At 36.8% G+C, this 15991-nt stretch overlaps 1 protein-coding gene across 1 annotated transcript in view; it reads left to right on the top strand.

Moving 5' to 3' along the window:
- The window catches only part of LOC139174950 (triadin-like), a 77682-nt gene that overhangs the window by 25027 nt on the left and 36664 nt on the right, over positions 1-15991 (top strand). The window contains exons 27-31 of the mRNA XM_070765701.1: positions 930-977; positions 3712-3750; positions 10867-10917; positions 11181-11228; positions 15500-15550. Coding sequence (XP_070621802.1) covers positions 930-977; positions 3712-3750; positions 10867-10917; positions 11181-11228; positions 15500-15550 — 237 coding nt within the window. The remainder of the gene's footprint in view (positions 1-929; positions 978-3711; positions 3751-10866; positions 10918-11180; positions 11229-15499; positions 15551-15991) is intronic.

Genomic DNA, 15991 nt, shown 5'->3' with positions numbered 1-15991 from the left:
ATCTTTAAGATAAACTTCAGCTTACAAATCAGATGCACAGTGATTACAATCGATAGGTAAAACAGTGGGTAACTTAGGAGTCAGGTAACAAGCCAAATGCAATTAAGAACAGCAACAGATGTTTCTAGTTTATTTCTCGCAGCCATTTCAAGGAAGATAACCTCTCAATTTATGTGTCATGTCTACTGATGCACAATGCTCTTCTCCCACTAACTCTACGGATGATATCCAGGTTAATGCACTCAGATTTATTTATTTATTTATTTATTTATTTATTTGTTTGTTTGTTTGTTTGTTTGTTTGTTTGTATGCCGCCCCTTTCCGTAGACTGTAGAATTTTATATTATTTTAATTATAGGCTACTTGCAACACAGATTGTAAGCTCTGGCAGCCGCACCCTCCCCATGTCATGTGATCACATTTTGAGTGCTCTCCAACCAGTCCATATTTATGGCTATTTGCAGCATTTGACAGACACATGGTTATGATTTACAATCTTTTATTGGTCTGGAAAGTGGCGTTTACTTCAGGTTTCCAGCAAAAAAAAAAAAAAGTCACTGCAGACAATAAATTCTCTTAAGGACTGCCAGGGGGGGGGAAAGATTGTAAAATTGATCATGGCCCACTTAACCATCAGCATGATTTATGAACATAACTCTGAACTCAATTCTGGTGGTCATAAATTGAGGACTACCTCTATCGTGTTCTTTATCTCTCTGTAATTCTGCAAGATTTAGATTTCTTCGAAGTTGTAAATGTAATGTTATTGCATACTTTTTAAAATTATCTGTTACGATCTAATCGATATGCAAAAATGTTACTTCAAATAAGCGGTAGAGATGTAATGCTTTTTCAAAAGGCCTTTGTTTGCATAAGCCATTCTCTTTGAGTCTAGCTGTGTCACACTGTCCCTTATCTTTGTTTTGCAGCTTTACAAGAAAAGAAAGAAGAAAAACCTCGCAAGGCAACAGAACAAGGTAAAAAAAAAAGAAACTCAGTGAAACAGATATTATCTGAAGCAAGTGTCAGAGCTGTTTTGTAAAAAAGCACGTTTCATATTTCAAGAAACGGACAACCTTGAATTTGTCTCTTTTAACTATCTCGATGAGTAGTCTCTTCAATCTGTCTGGGAAGCATCATTCTGACAGAACTCAGTTTCTATGTTCCCAAGTGCAGAGACAAAATGTAAACATTTATCTAGACATGTCATCTTTTGTGGCCTAAATTCTTTTAACCGACCTGATTTGTGGCAGAAAGACTTTAAGGAGAGAGGAACACTTTATGGCATAGGCACTATTCTTTTATGTTTTAACAATATCTGACTGTCTACGTGTATCTTTAAAGGAACTGCATTGTTTACAGGTGGTCTTTGACTTCCAACCATTCATTTAATGGTCATTTGAAGTTGCAGGTTTTCCAGATGTCTTCCAACAAGCCAGGCCATTGAGGGAAATGCCAGAATTGCATAATAAACACATGGTTTGCTTGACAGCCTTGGCAAAAAAGATCATAAAATTGAGCCCAACTCACTTAATAATCACTTTGCTTAACAATGGAATTCTGTTTCCAATTGTGGTCATAAGTTGAGGACGATCTGTAAGGTTAAAGGTAAAGATAAAGGTTCTACTCATACATATGTGCTAGTCATTCCCAACTCTAGGGAGTGGTGCCAACTCATGTGACCGGCATGACTAAACACCAAAGGCACACGGAATGCTGTTACCTTCCCATCAAAGATGGTCCCTATTTTTCTACTTGTGCTTTTGAATTGTATCGTCTTTCCATTTGTTGTGATTCAGCCTGAGGCTGCTCAGGGACCAGCTGTGTCTCTGCTGGCTCCATGCCCGGAGGAGGATGACAGCGCAGAGGAGGGGGCTGAACAGTCGGACGGGGGAGAGGAAAATCAGGAATGGGATGAAGGAGAACAGCATGAGAGCCCCGGGGGGGGGGGGGCTCTCCCCAGCCAGTAGCTTGGAGTCATTAGGTGATGACACACAAGCTGTCATTGACATGAGACAGCGACGTTCAGAGCAATGAAAGGAGCAGTTAAAGAGATATTATCACCATTGAAGTAGAAACAGCTGGGTTTGGGTGTGGTACTCATCAGCAAGGTTTAAAAGGCAGGCAAGCCCTTTAAGCCATGTGGAGTGTTATCAGCTTGGCGTGGCGTTATCCTGTCTTGTTTCTCGGCTTGTGTTCCTGGCTTGTGGCCCAGCAGCTTTGGAAGATCCGTGGGAGGTATAGGTCTGCTATCTACAGCCTTGGCTTGGCAGCAAGAATTCTGTATTGCTGCATGGACTTTTGGCCTTCGTGAATATATCTGAAGATACAGCATTTTCCTGTTTGTAAGGACATTTTCTGTTACCTGTGTTTTTCTTGAATTTTATAAAACTGCCTTTGCCTTTTACCAGTGTGTCTGGCTTCTCTTTTTGGGTTGGTATTGGCTTCTGGAGTGACCCAGACAGAACACCATTTAAATGGTCAAATCAGAATACGGTTAAATACAGAATACACATAGTTTATGTAGGGTATGATTGTGTTGTATGGTTTTAATTAAGAGTTTTTAGATGTCTTTTTATTATTGGATTTGTTATATTGCTGTATTTGTTGTGAGCCACTCCAAATCTCCGGAGAGGGGCGGCATACAAATCTAATAAATTATTAGATACAGAATTAAATACAGAAAAAGTTATATAATTGATATAAAGGAAAATGCTACATAAATTGAAGTTTAAAATAATTTAAATAAATTTCAACATCCGGCAATCCGAAATCCTTTTTAGACTGTCCATGGTCTCCATGGTAGAGTCAATGAAAAGGCATGAAACTGGGCATTGATCATGCATAGATGTCCTCCTCATAAACGCAAGAAGAAATCCATCTGTAAACATTTTTAATTTACACCTTTAGGGCAGTAGGTAAACCTAATGCAATTGTCCTTCCTTTCTTCCATTCCTGCAAATTTGGTTACCACGAGGGATCCTAGGTGCTCTCTGAACTTGGTTGTTTTCATTACCCAAACTAGGGCAATCAGGGCTAGTAAGAAATGGAGTTTGCTCTCAGTTTATATTCTAGTGGCTACATATACAGTACATATATTTTGTGATCATTTGCTAATTCAGAACATTGTAAAGAGATGCAGGTACATGAGTAAAGTACTTGTAAGATGTGAATATTAGAGAAAAATATTGACTAGAATATATGCATTGGGGAAAAGCAAATAATATGCATACGGAAATTCATTCTGACCTTTTAAAATGTAAATAATTGCAAAAGGGTATTTAAATTGCAATTTCATCTCTCCCTGGTCTTCTTCCCTCTACATTTTATCTACAAGCATCCTTGGGAGACAGGAGTAGCATCCTCAAACCTGAACTCATAGTTTCAAACACATCTTGTAATCGGCTCTTCTTTAATTAAAATCTCAGTGATGATCTTTTCATTTTAAAGTTGGTTTTCTAAAGGAAAGCACTAATAACAGAAACAAAATAATAGGACAACAGATATTTTGGCTGCTTTCCATTTCAAGGGTTGAGTCCTTGGGTAATGTTAAGAATTGATCAGGCACCATATAGACTCTTAATCTGATGAAGTTTGTTTCTTGATTTCAATAAATTTATTTCTTCATACGGTTTCCTATTAATCATATAGTCTCAGCTACTATATGAGGAAATAAGGGATTTATTATTTTTTAAATTTCTTCTTCTACAGATAAATCAGACTCCAAAGAATCGAGCAAAGTGTGTCACAGTATGTATATATTTTGTGGATATGATAAATTATCTGACAATTTATCCATGAATAATATTTCTCTTTGTTTTCATTATTTTAAAATATTACAAGACCATTTCAAGTCTTCATTAAGAGTAAAAGTAATTCATTTGTTTAAAAATATAGTCCACTATGCTTCCCAAGTGGACACTTTAAAAAAAACCCATACAAGATAGATGTGGGCATAATTAATCATACTTTAGTTTGCACAATGTCAATATTATTGTATTTTACTGTTCTATTATTTTGAGCTCAGTTATCCTTTCCATAGCATAGCAGTGACCACACAATTTTATGCATGGCAGAAATTATTAGTCCTTGTCACAGTTTTATTTATATGTCAATATATTCATTATTTGTAGGCATATGTTTTATATAAGTGGTACTGTACTTTTAGTTTTTTGGATTAAAAAGTAATTTTTCCATTCCAGTCATAAAAACATGATCACAAGTATGCTTAAAATCTGGAAATTTAAAACTTTAAATTTTAAATACTACAAAAGATTATTATTATTATTATTATTATTATTATTATTATTATTATTATTATTACTTACAATTATTGTATAGCATTCAGCATACAAAAACCCAGATAACATTGGAGCTTTTGGAAAATGTAAATTTTATAAAGGAGTTTTCTATTTGGCTTATTAATTCACACATGGATGAGCTGCAAATAATGTAACAATAATTTTCTGTATTGTAAACACCTGCATTCTATTACCCTTCTCCTTTCTATCATGCAATATTCATCTCAGGCAATTAACTCTTAGATTATTATGATGTAAACCCAGAATTTAAAATATTTGTATGTTTCTTTTAAGGGATATATCTTATCAAGATGGTTCCATAACTTAATATCATTGTATATTTGCAAAATAAAATTGCCAGGCTACAATATAATGTATGCTTACCCAAATTTTAAACCATCTATAATTTGTATGTGCATGAAAATTAACACAGCTCTGGTTTGTATTTTGTAGAACACATGAAGGAAAAAGAAACAAATTATGTTTCTTTTAAATTCTTTTAAAAATGAACATTGTAAATAGGTAGCTGAAAGCAAACATGAAATTAAAATATAAGTATGATAAAACTGCCAAGTTCTTCCTGCTTTTGATTATATACAAACAATTAAGATGGAATAAATATGTGTCTGGACATGGAATGTTTAACTGCAAGGCTAATATTGAATATTACATGAATGCAGACGGCAGGGGGGGAAAGCATATGTGAAATGAGACTGAAATGCCTTCAGGGGTTCATAAAGACAAAGGATAAAATCATTTACACATACCTATTAAATACCCAATCTTCTCGTTTTCTTTCTCATTTAAATATAAAGTCCATAGAGAACAATCTAACATGAAAATGTGGCATCTGGCTGGGTATTGTCAAAGGCTTTCCTTTGCATTTGTACCTATCTTGTTTTCCTATGCATTGTAAATGTGTAAGATCCATTAAGTAGGATAAAGCTTACTTGGAAATCAGTGTTATCAGAATTTCAGCCTTAACTGGAAATCAGCATCTAAGAATAAAACGGGGCTCTTAATGGGGGTAAATATGAATAGGATTTGGCTGGTGGAACTCTACATACTATTGCCAGGATGATTGATGGTGGCATAAAAAGGAAACTACAGACATAATATATTTACTGCAGTGATTCACTTAACAAATGTGGCAAGAAATGTGATTGTGATCCTGCTTTATAGAGAGCTGGTGACACCGCATTTGGAATACTGTGTTCAGTTCTGGAGACCTCACCTATAAAAAGATATTGATAAAATTGAACGGGTCCAAAGACGGGCTACAAAAATGGTGGAAGGTCTTAAGCATAAAACGTATCAGGAAAGACTTCATGAACATGATCTGTATAGTCTGGAGGACAGAAGGAAAAGGGGGGACATAATCGAAACATTTAAATATGTTAAAAGGTCCAGGAGGGAAGTGTTTTTTTAGGAAAGTGAACCCAAGAACAAGGGGGCACAATCAAAGGTTAGTTGGGGGAAAGATCAGAAGCAACATGAGAAAATATTATTTTACTGAAAAAGTAGTAGATGCTTGGACCAAACTTCCAGCACACGTGGTTGGTAAATCCACAGTAACTGAATTTAAACATGCCTGGGATAAACATATATCCATCCTAAGATAAAATACAGGACAAAGTAGAAGGGCCGAATAGATTTATTATTTAGATTTGTATTTTATTTATTATTTAGATTTGTATGCCGCCCCTCTCCGCGGACTCGGGGACCATGGGGTCTTTTTCTGCCATCAATCTTCTATGTTTTTATGTTTTTTCTAAGAAAAATCATAAAATGGGAAAAACCTCAACAAATGTCTTGCTTAGCCACAGAGGCTTTGGGCTCAGTTGTGGGCGTAAGTTCAGGACTATAGTAAAATGCAAGCAAGAAATTTTGGGATTTGTATGCAATGTGGGCACAAATGAAAGAGAAGCTTCACTGAAGAAAGCAAAGCAAAAAAATGATTTTAACTGCAGACTGTGGCATATATGAGACACATTTATAAGCGAGACAATGAAAGAAGATTCTGCAACATACAATACAGGGAGTTCTTGAATTAATGACTGTTCAAGTCAGACCTCTCTAGAACTCTTTATAACCTGATTTGAAGTTACAATGGCTGCTATACGCACCTCCTCCTCCCTAGTCACATGATTTAATTTGGGGCACTTGACAATTCACTTCTCCCTACAGCCATTTGCAGGGTCTTGTGGTCATCTAACCATGGTTTGTTATGTTTTTTTCTTGGTTTTTGGCATTTATTTCCAGTTTCTGGCAAAAAGTGCCCGTTGGGGAAAAATGGATTTTCTTAATGACTGATGCCTCAACTTACAGTCTCAATGACTTATAACCATAATTCTGGACTGAACTAGAGTCATAAGTCAAGGACTACCTGTAGAGGTGAACAGAATTGCATATCCCTGTGGCATCTGAAAGCCCTTTATCCTTCATAAAAGTTATCATGGTCCCAGCTAGTTATAGCAGCTTTCCCGAACAGGCCTATAATAAAGCTCCCCTCAAGGTAGCTTATATCTAGCTACCTTATACATCTTGCAGTTATTCATACTTCTAATAAATCACATTAGCTACTTATCATTTCTTGCCTAAAAGTTATCAATACCACCTCACTTATCACATTCTCACTGCTAGGTGGATGGCCTTAGCAAAGTAGTTTTGAAATAAAAATGTAACACTCTTTAGCTTAATTGCATGAGGATTGTGAGGAGCAAACTGGTGGAGAAAGTGAAAGGAAGAGACTTGCTTTTCAAAATCTAAGTTCTTACTTTGCTCTGCCATGCAGAGGAATTACAAAAGAGAAGCTATTTTAAACAAGAAAGAAAGAGAGCACAAATCCTCCTTGGTATTACAACAAATTTTTTTTGCAACTGCAATACATCTATATTGTTGTTTTGTGGTTTGAGATTGTTTCTTATATTTTAATCTCATTTGTATTTTATTTATTTATTCAATTTGCATTTATTTATTTATTCAATTTGTATGCCGCCTAACTCCCTAGAGACTCTGTGCTATTAGCCACTCAGAATTCTTTTAGAGTAGGAGTAGTATAATGGCTGCTAAATAAATGAAATCTTAAATACAGCAGCTGAAAGTTAGGTATGAAAGCTGTCTGGTTAAGCAAAAGAATTTATGATCTGGCAAAGAATAACTATCCTTGCATATTCATATATCTAGACATTGTCAGCATAGTTCCCTCTAAGCTGAGCAGTGAGCAATCGCTCACTTAAAAATCATCATCAACTCAGAGTTTTCCAAACCTGCCCAGAAGCCGAGAGGGAAAGAGTGAGAGGGAAGGAGAGGGAGGGGAAGAGAGGAAAAGAGAGAAACAGATAGAAAAAAGAGAGGAAGGAAAAGAGAAAGAAAAAGAATGGGAGTAAGGAAGAGAGAAAGAAAATCAAAATCTAGCTCAACTATTTAAGTGGCATTTTGATATTGATAGAGTTGCCCTATTATGAGCTCACTGTTATAGACACACAGTACAGTATTTTATTTTGAAATTCTCTGAGGCAAAACAGGGTGGGTTTTTTGTTTGTTTGTTTGTTTATTTATTTATTTATTTATTTATTTTTTCTGTGCCGCCCAGTCCCGAAGGGACTGCCGCTCAGACACTATACTTTTCCGCCCCCCCCCCAAAAAAAAATTAGAGGGAACACTGATTGTCAGGCAAGTAGGAAATTATTTGAGTATCTAGTAACCGCAAAGACTTGTCTTAGCAAATAGGTTCCACAACTCATTGCTGGTGTTGCACTTTTCCATGGCTTTTAAAAGTCTTGCATTTAAAATGCCACATTGAGTCAGGCAAATTATAATTGAATGCAATTAGGATTGCTGCAAGCTACAGTCTTTTTTTCATTCCAGTTGAGTGAGATTCAAGAAGATCTAAAATGACTGAGAGTGGGGGGAGGGAGATGGGGGGAGGGCTTTCAAGACATTATTCCCCATTTATTTCTGGGGACATGGAAAGAGTTGCATAAGTGCAGTTCTTTTTCTGTGAACCCAAACTAAGGCCAATCCCTGCTTGAAAAAAGTTAGATTCTATTAGTACTAGTTGGGTTTGGCAATATATAGAATAAACTAACAGTGCATGTTACCTGTATTAGAACACTATTGCTTTAAGAGCTAGTGTTGTGGATTGCCATAAGAGGGAGCCAGAAGCATGATTCACTCTCTTGACTATTCTCTGCTATTCATTTGTGGTTTTGTCTTTGTGACTATGCTGTACGTATTTAGAACTGTGTGTTCAAAAGATGGTTTATGTATTTGTAAGCTGGAAAAGTAAATGTATAGTATTGTATATTTATTGAGATGTATTGACTGATTTAACTGTATTTGACTAGGATTGTTCTTGACTAAGATATTTCCCAAAGTAAATAGTATTTTATATACTTAATGTATCTGGATTGTATTACTGAATTATTACTACTATCTCTGAGCTATCAGCTGGATATTTGCAAAACCTCCACGTTTCCTCTGTGTATAAGTATCTCTGACCACTCAGGGATTATTCTGCACACTCCTTAACACTTAACAGATTCCATTCACGATTTTAACTATTGATACTTAACCCTGCTGTTCTGTTTAAGAAAAATAACAAATCTTATGTTCCCGGGTCACCCTGACCCGGACCGAAAACTCTTCATTTGCAGTGCTTATGTTTGGTCTTTTTGAAAGCTTTTTTCACTTGGAAAGTAGTCTGAACATTTCTGCACACAATGATATGAAAATTGAAATGAAAAAAGTAAATCTTATTGGTTTATTTTGCGGATATAATGCACGCCCCCCCCCTGTTTTTGTGAAATTTTTTTCAATTTATGGATAGTTTTGCTTGCAAAATGCATTCTATTTTACTAAAGTTGCTATGGGATTGGTAGCTTGAACATTTCTGAACATAATGATATGAAAATTGAACTGGAAAAATTGATGCATATTGGTTTATTTTGTTGATGAAATGCACGCCCCCCCCCCCGTTTTTTAAAAATAGTCTTCACTTTATGGATAGTTTTGCTAGCAAAATACATTCTATTTTACTAAAGTTGGTGTGGGATTGGTAGCTTGAACATTTCTGAACATAATGATATGAAAATTGAACTGGAAAAATTGATGCATATTGGTTTATTTTGCACATAAAGTATGCCTCAATTATTTCAATTTATATAAAAATTATGCTGTTAATTTCAAACTTACATACTTTTTTTTAGTAAAATGGATTTGTTTCATAAAATTAGTTCTCTGGCTACAATGTGGTTGATTTTCAAAAGGATATTCCAAATATTTCTAGACAAATATGTATAAACAGTGACAATAATGGCACACGGCAAGGCCGAGGGGGGGGGGTGGCCCTTTTGTGGCAAAAATAAACCAATAAGAACCATTTTTTTCAGTTCATTTATATTTTTCTTATATTCAGAAATGTTCAATTTAGTATATCAAACCTTTTGGGGGAAAATTCCTTAGGGATTTGTAGCCTTAAAAAATAGAAATTGACACGAAATTAAAAAAGGATGGGGGGAGGGGCTTTTTGATCAAAATAAAAATATAAGTCTCAATTTTTCCAGTTCAATTTTCATATCATTATGTTCATAAATGTTCAAACTAGTTTTCCAGTTGAAAAAGTTTTCAAAAAGATCAAATTCAAGTACCTAAAAAAATTATTTTTGGTCCGGTCACATACGAACAGAAACAGATTCAAAGTTATGATTTTTTTTTGCCCAGAAAACAATTAGCCACCACCCCAAAAATATTTTTTGATGATCAGCATTGTTAAATTGAGTAAATGAATGCCTAAGATTTTAAAGAATATTTCGGATTTGGAGCATAAAAAAATAAAAAGTGAAAATGGTTGCAAGCAGCCAAGGGGGGGGGGAGGCCTTATTTCTGATGTTAAAAAACCAATAAGAATCATTTTTTTCAGTTCCTTTATATTTTTCTTATATTCAGAAATGTTCAAGCTACCAATCTCACACCAACTTTAGTAAAATAGAATGCATTTTGCAAGCAAAACTATCCATAAATTGAAAAACATTTCACAAAAACGGGGGGGGGGGCGTGCATTATATCCGCAAAATAAACCAATAAGATTTACTTTTTTCATTTCAATTTTCATATCATTGTGTGCAGAAATGTTCAGACTACTTTCCAAGTGAAAAAAGCTTTCAAAAAGACCAAACATAAGCACTGCAAATGAAGAGTTTTCGGTCCGGGTCAGGGTGACCCGGGAACATAAGATTTGTAACTTTTTTTGCCCAGCAAAAACTAAGCCCCCCACCCCCCAAAAAAAATTCTCATAGAGAGAACCCCTGAAATGATAAATAGTCATGAAATTTCAAGTTTCAGATATGCAGGGAAAATTTTTTACAGGGACTCAAACTTGGCTTCGGGTCACATACGATCCGAACAGAACAGCAGGGTTTTAATACTGCTATCATGAAAATAATTTGCAATATATACAACTCAAAATTCAGTTACAAAATTCCATATCATTTTGATGCAGCTTCGGTTTGGAATTATTAATTGCTACACGTGACTAATGTTTCCTCACTGTGCTTTTACACAGAGCTTGAGAAAGAAAAAATAATGAAGACCACAGAAACCCAGAAGAAAAAGGGTAAAGAAATATATTTTTAAAGTTTCAAGTTTATTTTCAGATTGCAAAAATAATGAAGAAATTCTTTTCAAGCCCATAGAGTTAATAATGGGAATGGAAAAACTTGTGGAAGAAAATAATAGTAATTGGTTTTGTTTAGTTGATCTACCTCTATATAATCTTCTTATATTAAATAGAGGTTTAAAAGCACCTAGAAATGGAAGGGGGGTTGTTTAAAGAAAAAATGCAAAACAAAACGAATGAATTAATGAATATTTTCATAGATATCTCAAAAGAAAAAGTGAAGCTTCCTATTGCTGTCGAAGCAAAAGGTAAATATCATTTCTAAGATCTTATTCTTTTTTTTAAACTAGAGTCAGGAGTGGGATCCTCCCAGTTCGGAACAGTTCGCCCAAACTGGTAGCAACTTGCTGGTGATGTCACAATGACATCACCAAACCGGATCGGTCAGTGCTGGTCCATGAGTGCCACAAACTTTTTAAAAAAATCCCCTTCCTGAGCATGCACAGAAGCCGAGTTCTGGCACTGTGCATGCAGTCGCCATCTTGTTTATTTTATTTTTATAAAATTTATTTTTTCTTCTGGGCATGGGCAGAAACCAAATTTCCAGCACTGTGTATGGGATCGCCATCTTTTTTTGGCTTTATTTGTTTGTTTTATTTTTCATTACTGTGCAGTGTGGAAAGGAGCAAACCCACCCCTGACTAGGTCTATTTTAGGATTTCAGAAATGTTTTGTTATTGTTGCTAAACTAATTTAATATACTTATATGAGGAACACTACATATACAGTGGTACCTCGTCTTATGAACCTTCTTCATACAAACTTTTCGAGATACGAACCCAGTGTTTAAGATTTTTTTGCCTCTTCTTCCGAACTATTTTCACCTTACAAACCCGAGACATCGCCACTGGGATGCCCTGCCTCTGGACTTCCGTTGCCAGCCGAAGCGCTGGGATTCCCCTGAGCCTCCCCTCGCTGGGAATCCCCGCCTCCAAACTTCCTTTGCCAGCTGAAGCACCTGTTCTTGCGTTGCTGGGATTTCCCTGAGGCTCCCATTGCTGGGATTGCCTTCATTTTTGCCGGCGCTGCTTTGAATCCCAGTGAAGGGAGGCTCAGGGAAATTCCAGCAACGCAAGAACAGGCGCTTCGGCTGGCAAAGGAAGTTCGGAGGCGGGGATTCCCAGTGAGGGGAGGCTCAGGGAAATCTCAGCAATGCAAGAACGGGTGCTTTGGCTGGCAATGGAAGTCCAGAGGCAGGGATTCCCAGTGGCGCAAGGCAAAAGGGGTGACTTTTGGGATGGGGTTACACACATTATTTGCTTTTACATTGATTCCTATGGGGAAAATTGCTTTTTCTTACTAACTTTTCTACTTACGAACCTGGTCACAGAACGAATTAAGTTCGTAAGACAAGGTACCACTGTCATATTATAGACTTGAGCTCAGTATTGCCAGTAAGTAAATGAAGGTCCTTAATTTATCATTGTCCTCTTTTTTGGTGTTAACTTTAAATCACTTTCATCTAATGGCTCTTCCACATATTGGTTTTGCACCAGGGATGGGTTGCTACCAGTGTGGTAGGCGACTGTGTACAGTAGAGGCTGCATGCAATTTGCATACGACCACTCTGATGCCACTCTTTCGGGTGCCACTATCTTTTTTCTCTAATTTTTGGTGGTTTTTTATTTTGTTTCCTGCGTGTGTGCAGAAGCAAAATCTCGCAAGGGGAAGCTCACACGCTTGAGATTTTGGTGATTTTGGCAACCAGTGTTCCACTGAGCAACAAACAATTGCTGAAATATCTCTCACGCATGTGTCCCATCATGAGATTTTGGCGTGTTTTTGCATGCACGGAAGCAAAATCACACTGGGGACATGTGCCTGCCTAGCACGCACATGCACGCAAGATGACTCAAGTTGCACATGCAGCACACCAGTAGCAGCAGTTAAGAGAAATCCGCTCCTGGTTTGCACCACTCCCAGTTGTTTCTGAACCCCTCCAAAACCATCTTCTTATGATTTCTATTGGTGGCTTGGTTGATTTAATTCCAACCCTGCATAAGTAATACTAGGTCTGAAGCAGGTTTTCAGCTGGAAAAATGAGGGTACTTGGTGAGAACCTTTGCATTATTCTCTAATTGCTTTCTGATCAATAGCTACTTAGCAAGTCCTATATGTTAAATGCTAGGTTAGGAGTTTCACACTTTGATAAATTGATTAATCAATTTATATGGCCACCCACTTTGCAAATTAAGACTCTGCTTGGCTAACTTAGGGTTAAAACAGAAAGACAAAAAGAAACCAAGCAAAAATTTAAAAAGGATATAACATTGAAGTGTATCCAAGCCTAATCACAACCATAATCCCAACCATCACAAAACAAAACTCTTGTAATATCCAGGAGAACTGGGAATTTTCTCTTCATTGGCTCAAGTGAGGTGAGAGAATTTGAAATTTCCTTCCTTCCTTCCTTCCTTCCTTCCTTCCTTCCTTCTTTCCTTCTTTCTTTCTTTCCTTCTTTCTTTCCTTCCTTCCTTTTTCTTTGTTCTCATTTTCCCTAAAACTACTGTAACAGGTTTTCTTCTAACCACCACCACCTCCTCCTCCTCCTCCTCCTCCTCCTCCTTTCTTGTTCTTATGGTTGTAAGGTCAATAACACTGAAGACAATTGTGGTTGATTTCAAATTCCTTTTGAAAAATAGCGGGATAGGAACCATGATGGAATAAGTTAGATTTTGCCTACCCATATGAACCGTTGATTTTCAATCCCAGCCACCTAACACACACACACACACACACACACACACCTGGAGTGGGATAAACTGATCCGGAGAGCAGCAGCAGCAGGAGAAGGAAGAAAGCGGGACATCCATGGGACCCGAGGCAGATGCAGACAACAGTTACCCAAAAGCTCGGGATCTGTGGGATCTCCTTGGGATCTGTGACCAGCTGTGTGGGATGCGGATGGGCCACAATAGTGATGAATGCAGAGATGGATTCTAAGCAGGGGTGGGGGTTCAAATTTACCTTGCCAGTTTGTTCCCTCCCACCTGAAAGCTGAAAAAAAGATGGTGACCGCATGCACAGTGTTGGAACTCGGCTTCTGCGCATGCTCAGAAGGGAAAAAAATATCAAATTTCAAAATAATATTCTTTTTAAAAAAAGATGTTGGCACCCAAGGGCTGGTACCAACTGAACCGGGTTGGTGACATCATCCTGACATTATCAGTGGGTCAATAACAACTTGGGAGAATCTGTCTAAAGTATGTATATGTGTATGCGTTTGTGTATATGTATATGTATAGGTAAATGGGACCGCCTTCTGCCGCACGAATCCCAGCAACCAGTTAGTTCCCACAGATTTGGCCTTCTCCGGGTTCCGTCGACTAAACAATGTCGTTTGGTGGGACCCAGGGGAAGAGCCTTCTCTGTGGCGGCCCCGACCCTCTAGAACCAACTCCCCCCAGAGATCAGAAGTGCCCCCACCCTCTTCGCCTTTTGTAAGCTTCTTAAAACCCACCTCTGTCGTTAGGCATGGGGGAATTGAGATATTCCCTTCCTCCTAGGCCTATACAATTTATGCATGGTATGTTTGTGTGTATGTTTGGTTTTTTAAATAAGGGTCTTTTAATTATTTTAAATATTAGATTTGTTATATGTTGTTTCATTATTGTTGTTAGCTGCCCCGAGTCTATGGAGAGGGGCAGCATACAAATCTAATAAATAAATAAATAAATAAATAAATAAATAAATAAATAAATATGTATATGTATATGTATAAGTATGAGTATATGTATATGTATATGTATATATGGGTCATTGTTCCAGAGATTATTTTTTACGTAAACTAAAAGCGGTGGGAGCAGGAACAAATTTCAACTTCCTGCCAGCTTCTCCATTGAGTTTCCTTATGAGATACTGGCAGGGAGCATTAGAAATCTTCCTTCCTTCCTTCCTTTCAGGAAGTGAGGGATTGTATGCGTAGCACCAGCCTGGCAGTTGAAGCACTCATAACGTTTCCAAATTTTATTCTTTGGGGAGTCATGGGTCCTGGATTTGGGACATATTTTGTATGTTTGCTCATTTCAGGTACCTTTGTTCAAAAACTATTGACCTATGATGTACTGTTTTGCCAATTAACAATTATATAAAGAAGAGTTTTAGTAGCACATAGATACTGGATTTCATTTTCACAGTTCAAAAGCATAGCAGTAGAATCATAGAATCGTTTTAAATGGGCTAAATTATACTTCTAACAGTTGTAATGAACTGTGATTTTATGATAAAGAGAACATCCAGCCTTTTTAATGCTAAATATCTGCAAAGCTATGCACTTTGATAATAATAATAATCTTCCAGTAGATCTATATTGAAAAAGGGACAGACATTCATAATATGATACTGCTTTATTCGTCTATACTTTCTGGTTTGCCTAATTCCTGATTGAGCACACATGCTAACCCTTGTGTTACTATTGTGATTATAGCTTTTAAAATGGTGACTGACACATTTGTACTTAAGGCAAGGAAAGACATGCTTAACATTGCACTTTGCAAGCTAAGAAAATTGTATTTTTCAGAGACAGCTAAATCAAATTATACAAAGCTTCCCATTGCAGAGAAAAAGAAAGGTAAGTATATTATTATATTAATCAAAATATCAAATCCTTGCATTTGCTTCCTTCTCTTCAAATGAAAGGAGACTTTCCCCCTCAGAAAATGTTTAAATAACTGGTGAAGAAATGCAAAATTTTGTTCACAGTTTATGATTATAATGCCACTTAAATTTACCTAACCCAATCTCAGGAGAGTGTATCAGAGACTGGCTAAAGATCATGTCAAAGTAAACTCATGTTTTGCACTCTCTGAAGTTCTACTGAAAATTGGATCTGGGAAAAATAATAATTACCGTAGCTTCTTCTATGCAGCGTTTGTATAAGTTTGGGGCAGAGAAGGGCAGAGAAAATTTTTACTACCACACTGTGGGCGTGGCTTATGCAGGACGCCCTGCATTTTCTTTCAACATCTTTCAGTGCAAATTGGGTGCTCTGGGGTGGAGCTCCATTTTCGCT

The sequence above is a fragment of the Erythrolamprus reginae genome, chromosome 1, assembly GCF_031021105.1.
Source record: "Erythrolamprus reginae isolate rEryReg1 chromosome 1, rEryReg1.hap1, whole genome shotgun sequence".
Taxonomy (NCBI): Eukaryota; Metazoa; Chordata; class Lepidosauria; order Squamata; family Dipsadidae; genus Erythrolamprus; species Erythrolamprus reginae.
The sequence above is the reverse complement of the archived record's forward strand: the minus strand, read 5'-3'. Positions and strand labels throughout refer to the sequence as shown.